Source organism: Anolis sagrei, chromosome X (assembly GCF_037176765.1).
Source record: "Anolis sagrei isolate rAnoSag1 chromosome X, rAnoSag1.mat, whole genome shotgun sequence".
Classification (NCBI taxonomy): domain Eukaryota; kingdom Metazoa; phylum Chordata; class Lepidosauria; order Squamata; family Dactyloidae; genus Anolis; species Anolis sagrei.
In genome coordinates, this window is record NC_090034.1 from 41,661,224 (window position 1) to 41,674,742 (window position 13,519).

General features: G+C 44.0%; 1 protein-coding gene across 1 annotated transcript in view; it reads right to left on the minus strand.

Moving 5' to 3' along the window:
• Positions 1–10,604, minus strand: part of KMT5A (lysine methyltransferase 5A) — a 40,225-nt gene extending 29,621 nt beyond the window's left edge. The window contains exon 1 of the mRNA XM_067473247.1: positions 10,494–10,604. Coding sequence (XP_067329348.1) covers positions 10,494–10,503 — 10 coding nt within the window. The 5' untranslated portion in view covers positions 10,504–10,604. The remainder of the gene's footprint in view (positions 1–10,493) is intronic.
• Between the last annotated feature and the right edge of the window lie 2,915 nt (positions 10,605–13,519).

Genomic DNA, 13,519 nt, shown 5'->3' on the forward strand with positions numbered 1-13,519 from the left:
TGCCACGCGTTGCTGTGGCCCAGTCTGGTGATCTGGAAAATAAAGTAATTAGAAAGTGTTGGTTTCTAATATATGTAATTTCTTGATGCTTGTGCGTAAACAGTATTTCTTGCTGTTTCTTTGTCAGTGTTGATGTGGAGATTGTCTGGTTTGCCCACCCTGGAACATGCAACATATCATTGTCCTTCTTTAGGGGTCCCTTTCAAATCTATGATACTACCTCTGTGTGTGTGTGAATCATATCTCTCTCTATCTATGGCTGGATGGCTCTTTGTCAGGAGAGCTTTGATTATGTTTTCTTGCCCTGATGAAGGGAGTTGGACTGGATGGCCTTAAGTATGGGGGTTCTATGTGGGAAGTTTGCCCCAATTCTGTCATTGGTGGAATTCAGAATGCTCTTTGATTGCAGGTGAACTATAAATCCCATTAACTACAACTCCCAAATGTCAACTCCATCTGTGTTCAGCCAAACCCAAACTCCATCTGTGTTCGTATTTGGGCATATGGAATATTCGTGCCAAGTTTGGTCCAGACCCATCGTTTCAGTCCACAGTGCTCTCTGGATGTAAGTGAACTACAACTCCCAAATGACAAAATCATTTTATTTTTTTTGGAGTGAAGGGCATGCATTGGGTGTCTTGTGTCCAAATTTGGTGTAAATTTTCCCAGCGGTTTTTGAGTTCTGTGAATACCACAAAAGAACATTAAAATTTTATTTATATAGATTATTATGGTGGAAAATAAGTATTTGGTCACCTACAAACAAGCAAGATTTCTGGGTCTCAGACCTGTAACTTCTTCTTGAAGAGGCTCCTCTGTCCTCCACTCATTACCTGTAGTAATGGCACCTATTTGAACTTGTTCTCAGTATGAAAAACGCCTCTTCATGTTTGGAGGAGAAAGAATGCTGAGTTACAGCCAAAGAACATCATACCTACTGTGAAGCCTGGGGGTGGCAACATCATGCTTTGGGGCTGTTTCTCTGCAAAGGGACCAGGCCGACTGATCCGTATACGTGAAAGAATTAATGGGGGCAAGTATCGTGAGATTTAGAGTGCAAATCTTCTTCCATCAACCAGGACAACGAAAGCAGCATTTCAAGGCTCTAGAGTAGCCTAGCCAGTCTCCAGATCTCAACCCTTTGGATCTCAACCCTTTGTGTTGGCCAGTGACAGCCCCAAAATATCACTGCTCTTGAGGAGATCTGCATGGAGGAATGGGCCAACATACCAGCAACAATGTGTGCCAACCTTGTGAGGACTTACAGAAAAAGTTTGACCTCTGTCATTGCCAATAAAAGATAGATAACAAAGCATTTCCTGAAGTATGGAAATATGGAAATTTCCATACTTCAGGAAATAAAGCCCGACTGCTCATTGGAGGGAAAGATAGTAGAGACAAAGATGAAATACTTTGGCCACATCATGAGAAGAAAGGAAAGCTTAGAGAAGACAATTATGCTGGGGAAAATGGAAGGAAAAAGGAAGAGGGGCCGACCAATGGCAAGATGGATGGATGGCATCCTTGAAGTGACTAGATTGACCTTGAAGGAGCTGGGGGTGGTGATGGCCGACAGGGAGGTCTGGCGTGGGCTGGTCCAGGAGGTCACGAAGAGTCAGAAACGACTGAACGAATGAACAACAACAACAAACAAAGTATTGAGATGAACTTTTGTTATGGACCAAATACTTATTTTCCACCATAATTTGCAAATAAATTTATTAAAAATCAGATGTGATTTTCTGGATGTATTTTCTCATAGTTGAGGTCTACCTATGATGCCAATAGCTACAGGTCCCTCTCATCTTTTTAAGTGGGAGAACTTGTACAATTGATATCCCCCCCCCCCCACTGTATCATTTCTGCAGGGTCAATACTGATGCAAGGTTCACACTTGGATCTACTGATATATACTCTGTGCATTGTATTTCAAGACTGAGTAACACTTTTCAGGATGGAGTGTCTGCTGAATCCTTACTCATACTGGATGCAAATACTTGCATTGGGCAGGTACACTCCCTAGAGAGACAGGATTGAGCATAGCTACCAAGTGGGTACTCTGTACTATGTAACAAACTAAGTCTTACTATTGTATATTTTGCAATAATCAATCACTTAATTCATTAATTAATTGACCCGTCATATGACCATTTCAAAATACAACACAAGTAAAAGACAAGGCAAAAAGGAAAGGATAGCAGCTGACCTTCTATTTACAGTCAGAATCTTATTTTCCTGGTTCTCCTTTCAGGAAATGTGCTCTTTTCTTGATAGCTTTCAGAATAAAAAAGCTTACTCTGATTATGGTGGAACTTTCCTGTCCTTCCAAGAGGAATATCAGAAGATAATTTGTGTTGAGGGACCTAAAGTTGGATAATATTAGATGTAAATATCTGTATTGTACTTCAGTATATGCTGGTCAATCAATCAATAAATGTTTGATATCTTCCACAGTTTGTTCTCCCCATACGCAGAATCTCTCACTTCTTGGGGTGTTACAGTAAAGCCTGGTTTGCATCATAATACCGAGTTGTTCAAATTTAGCCCTAGTATATATTCTTCTTAAGGGTAGCGGAAGTGGAATAGTCAGATAGTGTTCTAAATTAATATTCCTTTTGTGAGAAGCTAAAAACCTTGTGGCAGAAGACCCACCTATGCTTGCTAGGTCCAGTTGAGCATAGATACCTCGATTATGTTGCATGAGCACTTGTTCTGTCTTAGGTCCTAGATCGTTCAGAAATTGTAAAGGCAGGCCGATTTTAGCCAACTCATTATTTAGAGCCAGTATCCATGATGACTTTTGGTCACGCTGGACTTGATTCTCTAGACATAGGCGTGGAAGTCTATTGGGATTCATCGGATTTATTTTTGGGATTATGCCTATTTATCGTATCAGGAGCAAACCAAGGATACAGTTGTAATATTTTTTTAAATAAAAAACCCCACAAAGTTTAAAAAACTTGGGTTCCTGTAGGTTTTTCAGGCTGTATGGCCACGTTGGCTGTATGGCCACAGATGCAAGCGAAACGTCTCCTGACATTTCGCTTGCATCTGTGGCAGGTATCCTCAGAGGTTGTGAGGTTTGTTGGAAGCTAAGAAATTTGGGTTTATATATCTGTGGAAGGTCCAGGGTGAGAGAAAGAACTCTTGTCATCAAATGCTAATCAAGGTGGCCAATTGAAACATTCACATCTACCTTCAACAGACAAGAGTTCTTTTTCCCACCCTGGACGTTCCACAGATATATAAATCTAATTTTCCTAGTTTCCAACAGACCTCACAACCTCTGAGGATGCTTGCCACAGATGCAGGCAAAACACCGGGAGAGAATGCTTCTAGAACATGCCCATACAGCCCGAAAAACCTACAACAACCCAGTGATTTTGGCCATGAAACCCTTCGACAATAAATTTTTAAAACTTGGCATTCTATTAAATGTCCTTTGAGCAGTAGCTTGCCACTTGGAGTGCCTCTGGTGTTGCTATAAGGAGGTCCTCCATTGTGCATGTGGCAGGGCTCAGGCTGCATTGTAATATTTATTTATTTATTTCGCATATTTATATCCCATCCTTCTCACCCCCAGAAGGGGACTCTGGGCTGCTTCACAACAGGCATTCATTCAATGCCAACAGCAGTAATATATGAAAAAAGCAATGGGACCAAGAGCAGGACCCCGTTGATCTTAGGCTTTGCAATGGTTCATAGCAGGAGATAACAGGTGGCCTGTGGTTTCCTCTACTCCGCACTCGCATGTCGTCGGCTCCACTTTGTGGCCCCATTTTTTAAGGTTGACTCTGCATCTCATCGTCCCAGAGCACAGTCTGTTCAGCGCCTTCCAAGTGACCCAGTCTTCTGTTTGCCCAGGGGGGAGTTTCTTATTCAGTATAAGCCATGGATTGAGGTTCCGGGTTTTAGTCTGCCACTTTTGGACTCTCGCTTGCTGAGGTGTTCCTGCAAGTATCTCTGTAGATCTTAGAAAACTATTTCTTGATTTAAGGCGTTGGCATGCTGGCTGATCTCTGAACAGGAGGTGGGCCGCTACTTCCTGGTGGATGTCAGGTGGTGTGATACTGTCTTGTAAAAAAAGTAAAGGTTTTCCCCTGACATTAATTCCAGTCGTGTCGGACTCTGGGGGTTGGTGCTCATCTCCATTTCTAAGCCGAAGAGTCAGCGTTGTCTGTAGACACCTCCAAGGTAATGTGGCTAGCATGACTGCATGGAGCACCATTACCTTGTTTTCGAACTGCTAGGTTGGCAGAAGCTGGGGCTAACAATGGGAGCTCACACCGCTCCCTGGATTTGAACCTGCAACCTTTCGATCAGCAAGTTCAGCAGCTCAGGAGTTTTAACGCAATGCACCACCGGGGGGGGGGGGGGGGGCACATGATACCGGCTAGACATCCTGTGATAATGTGGATTGTGCCTGCAGGCCAGTGACTCTTCCACAAACCAAACACCACAAGAAGTGCCACCTTCTTGGGCCAATGAGATGTATTATTATTATTATTATTATTATTATTAATAATAATATTATTATTAATAATATTATTTGTAACCTGCCCTGTACCCCCGGGGGGACTCAGGCAGAAAGTAGCAAACATTCAGTAAACAAACCAACCAAATCAAAACAACAAATAAAAAAGCATCAATATCAATTTATTATGACTAACCAAACAAGTAATTAAAAACAAATAGACCTTATACACATATACATCATAATACACAATACAGATACATAAGATCTGCTTTGGACTGGGTTGTCTGAGGGCCCTGTCCACACAACCATACAACCCAGAATATCAAGGCAGATAATCAACAATGTCTACTTTGGACTGAGTTACCTCAGGACCTTTCCACACAGTCATATATATAACCCAGAATATCAAGGCAGATAATCCACAAGATTTGCTTTGGACTGGAATATCTGAGTCCACATTGCCATGTAATCCAGTTCAATGTGGGTTTATGGGCCCTTCCACACAGCCATTTAACCTGGAATATCAAGTCGGATAATCCACAATATCGTCTTTGAACTGGGTTATCTGAGTCCATACTGCCAATTAGTCAATTTCAATGTTGATTTTATTCAGTTGTGTGGAAGGGGCCACAGGCAGCCCCCAAGTTCACAAACAAGATCGGTTCTGTAGATTTGCTCTTAAGCTGAATTTGTATGTAAGTCAGAACAGGACCATTTCAAAAGTCTTTCTCCAGCCATATATATATATATATATATATATATATATATATATATATGGGCCCCTGGTGGCACAGCAGGTTAAACTGCTGAGCTGCTGAACTTGCTCACTGAAAGGCCAGCGGTTCAGATCCGGGGAGCAGGCTGAGCTCCTGCTGTTAGCCCCAGCTTCTGCCAACCTAGCAGTTCGAAAACATGCAAATGTGAGTAGATCAATAGGTATCACTTCGGCGGGAAGGTAATGGCACTCCATGCAGTCATGCTGACACATGACCTAGGAGGTGTCTACGGAGAATGCAGGCTCTTCAGCTTAGAAACTGAGGTAAGTACCACCCCCCAGACACAACTAGACTTAATGTTAAGGGAAACGTTTATTTTATATATATATGTGTGTGTGTGTGTGTGTGTGTTTTGAATCACATCCCTGAATCAGTTTTTGGTCAATTTTAGATTCAGTTTGGGGTGCTGATTCAGAAAATTGCATTGGATAGACAACATCAGCTCTATTTTCTGATACAGAACATATGCCATGGTCAGCAATAGGGAAGGAGTGGCAGGCAGCAGAAAGCAAGCAGAAATAAAATAAATAACTAAAGAGGAAGGAGGTTTTTGGACCAGATTTTTGTCCTCATGGCCCACTGGTGGTCTGCGGCCCACAGGTTAAGAACCACTGATCTAAAGCTTTGGAGAGCTTCTGTTCAACCAGTTTAAAGCTCCCTACTTGGGCGGTGATGGCAACATAGATAAAACTCTCTGTCCCTTCTGGCAGTGGCTGAGTATTGATGTAAATGTTAAACACTTATGGAGCAAGCATGCTCCCTTGAGGCAGGCTGTTCTTCTGTTTTTGCCATCTACTTTCTCTGGCCCTGAAATTCAACAAAAAAGCTCCTGTTTTGTAGCAAGTCTCCTATGAAGCGGGTGAGGTGGTAGTCCTTTGTGATATTATAAGTTTTGCTCAGGATAAGGCGATTATTTACAGTGTCATAGGCTTCCGACAGCTCTTCTAATCTGATGCCTTTCAAAACCATCTTCTATGTGCTAAGTCAGGTTCTGATGTGCAGCTTTTGCCTTTCCTGAAACCAGTTTGCTGTGGAATCATACATGGGTGCAGAATAAATCTCTCCAGAACTTTGTAAAGATGACACAACAAGGAGATTGGTCAATAGCTTTTTGGATAATTACAGTCTTTGCTTGGTTTCAAGATGGCTATGACTCTTGCTTTCCTCCAGATTTTGGGGTCTGACAGGATGCAGTGCAGTTGTTCATCAGCTTCAGCAGCCAGTACCTTGCTTTTGGGCCAAAGTTATTAATTTGTTCCATCCGTAGATCATCCAGGCCAGCTGCATTGCCAGTTTTACATTTATCAAGAGCCATGTCCAATTTAGTAGATGTGAAAGGTTCATGAAGGTTGTTGTTCTCATTTACTGGTTGACTATTAGTTTCCTTCCTACTTTGGTGGCAAGGTTGGGTTTCCCATTATTCAAAAGTTGATACGCTATCTGATCTGCCTTTATGTTGACATGGGTATTCCTCCCACTTCCTGTTGTCTCAGCCCCGTTCTTAACCAGGAGTCCTTTGTAAGCCAAATGTTTGTAACTCAGGGACTGCCTGCTCTTTAGTTTAAAAAAAATGTTAAAAATCCATATTGAACATATGATATGACAGTGCGGACGCAGATAACCCCGTTTAAAGCAGATATTGTGGATTCACTGCCTTGATATTCTGGGCTATATGGCTGTGTGGAAGGGCTCCCAGGCCCCTTCTACACTGCCATATAAAATCCAGATTATCTGCTTTTAACTGATTATATTGTAATGCAAGGTGATGCATGCCATATGCCAGCAAATATGGAAAACACAAGAATGGCCATCAGACTGGAAAAAATCAACTTATATCCCCATACCAAAAAAGGGAAATGCGAAAGACTGCTCCAACTTCCGTACAGTGGCCCTTATTTCTCATGCCAGTAAGGTAATGCTCAAGATCCTGCAAGGAAGACTCCAGCAATACATGGAGCGAGAATTGCCAGATGTTCAAGCTGGGTTTAGAAAAGGCAGAGGAACGAGAGACCAGATTGCCAATATCCGCTGGATAATGGAGAAAGGCAGGGAGTTTCAGAAAAACATCTATTTCTGCTTCATTGACTATTCTAAAGCCTTTGACTGTATGGATCATAATAAATTGTGGCAAGTTCTTAGTGGGATGGGCATCCCAAGCCACCTTGTCTCTCTCCTGAGGAATCTGTACAAGGACCAAGTAGCAACAGTCAGAACTGACCACGGAACAACAGACTGGTTCAAGATTGGGAAAGGCGTACGGCAAGGCTGCATCCTCTCACCCAACCTTTTTAACTTGTATGCAGAACACATCATACGATGTGCGGGGCTTGATGAATGCAAAGTTGGGGTGAAAATTGCTGGAAGAAACATTAACAACCTCAGATATGCAGATGACACCACTCTGATGGCCGAAAGCGAGGAGGAGCTGAGGAGCCTTCTAATCAAGGTGAAAGAAGAAAGCGCAAAAGCTGGGTTGCAGCTAAACATAAAAAAAACCAAGATTATGGCAACAAGAATGACTGACAACTGGGAAATAGAGGGAGAAAATGTGGAGGCCGTGACAGAGTTTGTATTTCTAGGCGCAAAGATTACTGCAGATGCAGACTGTGGCCAGGAAATCAGAAGGCGCTTACTTCTTGGGAGGAGAGCAATGTCCAGTCTCGATAAAATAGTAAAGAGTAGAGACATCAGACTGGCAACAAAGATCTGCCTAGTCAAAGCCATGGTATTCCCTGTAGTCACCTACGGATGTGAGAGCTGGACCTTAGGGAAGGCTGAGCGAAGGAAGATCGATGCTTTTGAGCTGTGGTGTTGGAGGAAAGTTCTGAGAGTGCCTTGGACTGCGAGAAGATCCAACCAGTCCATCCTCCAGGAAATAAAGCCTGACTGCTCACTGGAGGGAAGGATACTAGAGACAAAGTTGAAGTACTTTGGCCACATCATGAGGAGACAGCAAAGCCTACAGAAGACAATTATGCTGGGGAAAGTGGAAGGCAAAAGGAAGAGGGGCCGACCAAGGGCAAGATGGATGGATGGCATCCTTGAAGTGACTGGACTGACCTTGAGAGAGCTGGGGGTGGTGACGGCCGACAGGGAGCTCTGGCGTGGGCTGGTCCATGAGGTCACGAAGAGTCGGAGACGACTGAACGAATGAACAACAATGGTAATGTAGACTCATATCATCTGGATTATATGGCAGTTTGGGTCCCTAGAGGTTATTTAATATTTTGAACCAATATTATTGAACCCATCCAGCCTCAGGGAGAGGAGGGTAATACAATTATTATTATTATTATTATTATTATTATTATTATTATTATTATTTGAAACACACCAAGATTAGTACACCTCAAACAAGATCACTATGCTGGTTGTTGTATTGGATCACATGTTGGACACTTCCCAAGTGTCTAGGACTATGTGATGTATTGGTGAATAAGTGTGCAGATCCCAGTAGGGTGGCCCTTTGCAGCTGACAGATGGTAATTTTGTCAGCGTCAATTATGTTTAAGTGCAGGCCAAGGTATTATATTTTGATGATCCGCCCTGCAGATTAGGGATGATAGGAATGGCAACCCAACAGTTCTTGTGACTCTGAGGTTGGGGAAAGGCTAAATAACATTTTAACATCAGACATCCCACCCACGATTATTTTATTATTATTATGATTTTTATTATTCACTTCAGGCATCCCAGCCACAAACCAAGGATCTCAATCCAAGTCCCACTCTCCTGACTCAAGAGAAGACGCCAATGCCTTCCCACAGTCTTCAGGCGCCAAAATGTTGAGTGTAAGTTACATTAGTTGAGTATCTAAACTAATGTTGATGTCCCCCCAACAGCACCCCATTGGTTGCCACTCTGTGAACTGGATTATATGGCAGTGTAGACTCATATACTCCGGTTCAATGCAGTGCAATCTGAAGTATATGAGTCTACTACACTGACCATTATGACGTTGTTGAAACTGCATTATGTGGCAGTGTAGATGTGGTCCTTTGCCTCCCCACTTGCGCTTCTAGATCTCATGCCCTTAGACTACAGCTCCAATATCTTCATCAGAAGCCCTTCAAGGTCAACATGAAGCAAAGATGGGCCTGGAGCTGAAGCATTCACTTTCTGTTTGACAAGCACAACCCTCTAAAATGCTTTGGCCACCTTTGGTCTTCTTCTGGGTTGTATAAAAAAACCCGTCATTCCTGGCCCAACTTCGTACCGAGAGAATTCTACCTTGTGTCCTGGTGATTGGTAGGGCCATCTCTCTTTTTATGAGCCTGTTTTAAAGTGTATTTTAATATTTTTTTTCTTCCATGACACAACCAATGCAATTGATTTGCATCATTTTAAATACCTATTCTATTTTAATGCATGTACATTATTTTAATTTGCATTGTGTTGCATTTATTGTCATCCGCTTTGAATCCCTATTGTCAAAAAGGTGGGATAACGATACATGTACATGGAATAAATCAGTAATTTGATGCAATATGGATGCTTGGCCTTCTGTCTCCTGAAGCAAATGAGACTGGCTTGATGCATGTTTGTAGGTGTTTGAGGGGCACCAACCACCTCTTCCCATCCAATCCAGTCCAACCCCTCACCATGCAGGAAGACACAATCAAAGTCCTCCCAACAGATGGCCATCTATGATCTCAATAGAATAGAATAACTATTTTGTCATTGTACAACAAAATGAAATGCTTTTCCCAGCACACATCACAAAACAACACACCCGTCCATCCACATTCCAATAAGGCCAGCAATCCAAGAGTGCAGATCCCAGCCTAAAGTGAAGCTCAGAAGCTTGGTTTCAGTGCTAAAATTAATGTCTTCTGGCTCATTTGCCTGCTGTTTTTAAAGAAAGCTATAAGGAAAGTTCTATGTTGGACTAATGCTGGTGGAAGGCGATAGGATGCATCTACACTATAGAATTAATGCAGTTTGACATCGCTTTAACTGTCAGGGCTCAATACTATGGAATCATGGGATTTGCAATTTGGTCAGTCACTGGCATTCTTCAGCAGAGAAGCTACAGCTTCCACAATCCCATAGCATTGAGACTAGCAATCAAAGTGTCAAACTTTTTTTATGCTGCAGTGTAGATGCACCCCACATCCCCTTAATCCTATGGCCCAGAATATGCTACAAGCCTCCCAGATCCTGGATCAGTTTAACGCCAAGAAGCAGAACCCACTTCTTCTAGCCCATAATAGTCCCTAAAACAAAGGAGGAGGAATTACCTTTAGCCATTATTTGCGAGTTGGAAAACCGAGCCGGGTTCCCACGTATCACTCAAGCCAGCGGTAGGACTTCTCTTTTTTATTTTTTGACAATCCACAGCAAGGGAGGAAAAGGACCCGCCCCCTAATGTTACCAACCGCTCCTAAAAAGATACAGCCCGAGCCCTTTCCCGTTCCCTGATTGGTCCACCGTCCACTGCCGCTCATGCTTCCCTGGCCTCTGATTGGACGAAGTTTAAAGAGCCTCACTTCGGTTTGTTTGTACTGGACTTGAAGCTCAGAGCAGCTGCCCGAGGAGCGTTTCAAACGAGCGCTCGGACGCCACTGATTGGCTGGTGAAGAGAGGAGCGGTGCTGTGATTGGAGGAGAGCGGAAGCGGCTCTTCCTCCTCAGGACTTGGGCTACGCTACGCCACGTGGAGGGAAATCGTCTCCAACCCTCCTTATGTTATAGCCCCTCTTATGTAGTCTCTTGGCAATTTATATTGCCATATAATGCAGTTTGAAACTGGATTATATGGTCAGTGTAGACTCGTATCATGCATTCTGAATATATGTCAGGGTAAATGGGGCCACACTCAGGGAAGCAGTGTCACAGATCTCAGCTCGTTATCTGGGTCCAGGGTACATCTACACTAGGGGTCCTCAACCTTTTCAAACAGAGGGCCAGGTCACAGACCCTCAAACTGTTGGAGGGCTGGATTATAATTTGAAAAAAAAAAAAAACAACCCATGAATGAATTCCTATGCACACTACACATATCTTATTTGTAGTGCAAAAAACCCACTTTAAAACAACAATAATTAAAATGAAGAACAATTTTAACAAAGATAAACTTATTAGTATTTCAATGGGAAGTGTGGGCCTGCTTTTGTCTGATGAGATAGGATTGTTGTTGTGTGCTTTCAAGTCGTTTCAGACTTTGGTTGACCCTGAGTGAGGGGCAGGTAAATGACCTTAGAGAGCCGTATGCAGTCCTTGGGCGTTAGTTTGAGGACCCCTGTTCTACACTGAAATGAGACACACACACACACACATATACATACACACACATACACATATATATATATGATCCGGCTCTCCTCATGGCTTGGCGCAGGTTACAAAACAATTGAAATACATAAGCACAGCAAAAACACTGCAATAACACACTAAAGTGTACCTCCATAAAGTTAACACACCAAAATGTATCACTACATAATAAATACTAACACAAAAAGCAGAGATCAAACAAAGGACAATTAAAATTCATGTTTAAAGACTGTCTGGGTAGGTCTGCCGGAAAAAAAAGGACTTTACATGGTTTTAAAATTCCGATCGCTCATGTAGCTGTTGGGAGTTTTTCTGGCAGGTCGTTCCACAGTTGTGGGGCAGCTGATATAGAATTAATGCTGCTTTAACTGCCATGCTGAGTTGTAGTCTGAGGGGGCACCATTGCTGTTGGGTCAAGAAGGCTAAAGACCTCGTCAAACTGCAACTCCCAAGTTGCCACAGCATTCAGCCAGGGCAGCTAAAATGGGGTAAAACAGCATTAACCCAAGGGCCCTTCCACACAGCCATATAACCCAGAATATCAAGGCAGATAATCGTGTTGATTGGCTTTGAACCAAGGCTCATTTCACACAGCCGAATAAAACCCCACATTATCTGCTTTGAATTGGAATATATGGCAGTGTGGACTCAAGATAACCTCAGGCCCTTCCACACAGCCCTATATCCCAGAATATCAAGGCAGGAAATCCAACATTCAAAGCAGATATTCTGGGATATAGGGCTGTGTGGAAGGGCCCCCAGTTCAAAGCAGACATTGTGGATTATCTGCCTTGATATTCTGGGCCTGTCTGGAAGGGTCCTGGGTTATCTCAATTCACACTGCCATATATTCCAGTTCAAAGCAGATATGGGATTTTATTCAGATGCCTGGAAGGGCCCCCAGAATATCAAGGCAGATAATCCATCAAGGAAAAAGGAAGAGGGGCCGACCAAGGGCAAGATGGATGGATGGTATCCTTGAAGTGATTGGCTTAACCTTGAAGGAGCTGGGGGTGGTGACAGCCAACAGGGAGCTCTGGTGCGGGCTGGTTCAGTGACTGAACGAATGAACAACAATCCATCACATCTGCTTCCGACTCGAGCCCCTTTGACACAGCTGAATAAAATCCCACATTATCTGCTTTGAACTGGGATATGTGGCAGTGTGGACTCAAATAACCTAGTTCAAAGCAGATCTTGTGGGATTTTCTGCCTTGATATTCTGGGTTACATGACTGTGTGGAAGGGCCCTGGGTTATCTGAGTCTATACTCAGATGTGGGATTTTCTGCCTTGATATTCTGGGATACAGGGCTGTCTGGAAGAGCCCTAAATCCACACTGCCATATGTTCAGTGGGGATTTTATACGGCTGTGTGGAAGGGTTCCCAGTGTTCGCAGAGTTGGCTCTCAACTCGGAAATCCGACAAGCGCCTGCGCAGTCCTGAGGCGGGAAGTGTTCGCTCAGGAATGCTTTGGCTACAAGAACCCTCTCTCCCGTCATGCACCGGGAGAGCATTCTCGCCACAAAGGCGCGACTTCTTTTCCTCGCGTAGTTACGCGGCGCTTCACCATTTTGGCGAGACGGGTCACGTGTCTCCTAACGGCCGTTGCCTCTGCCTCCTCCTCTCCGCCCCTCCCAACGAGAAAAAACAAACAAACACGGGCCTGGGGAGGGGGGGAGGGGGCTCGAGCCCATCATGAGGCAGCCGCCGGATTGGCTCGGAAAAGCTTCTCGGAGGCCATCCTCGACCCGCGCCTGTTTCCCCCCCTTTTCTTGCGCTCCTCCCCTTTCGCCTGCTGCTGAGGTAAAAGGCGGCGGCGGCGGCGGGACGAGGCGCCATGTGACGCGGCAAGAGCTGGGCGAAGAGCTTCGCCGCCTGACGAGGAGAAAGAGGCCGCGTTTGCGCGTGCGTAGTTCTGCGAGTCGGGAAGAGAGAGAGCGAGAGAGGTCACGTGGTGGCGGAGGGGCGGTCCGCGCGGCAGGAGCGGCCTG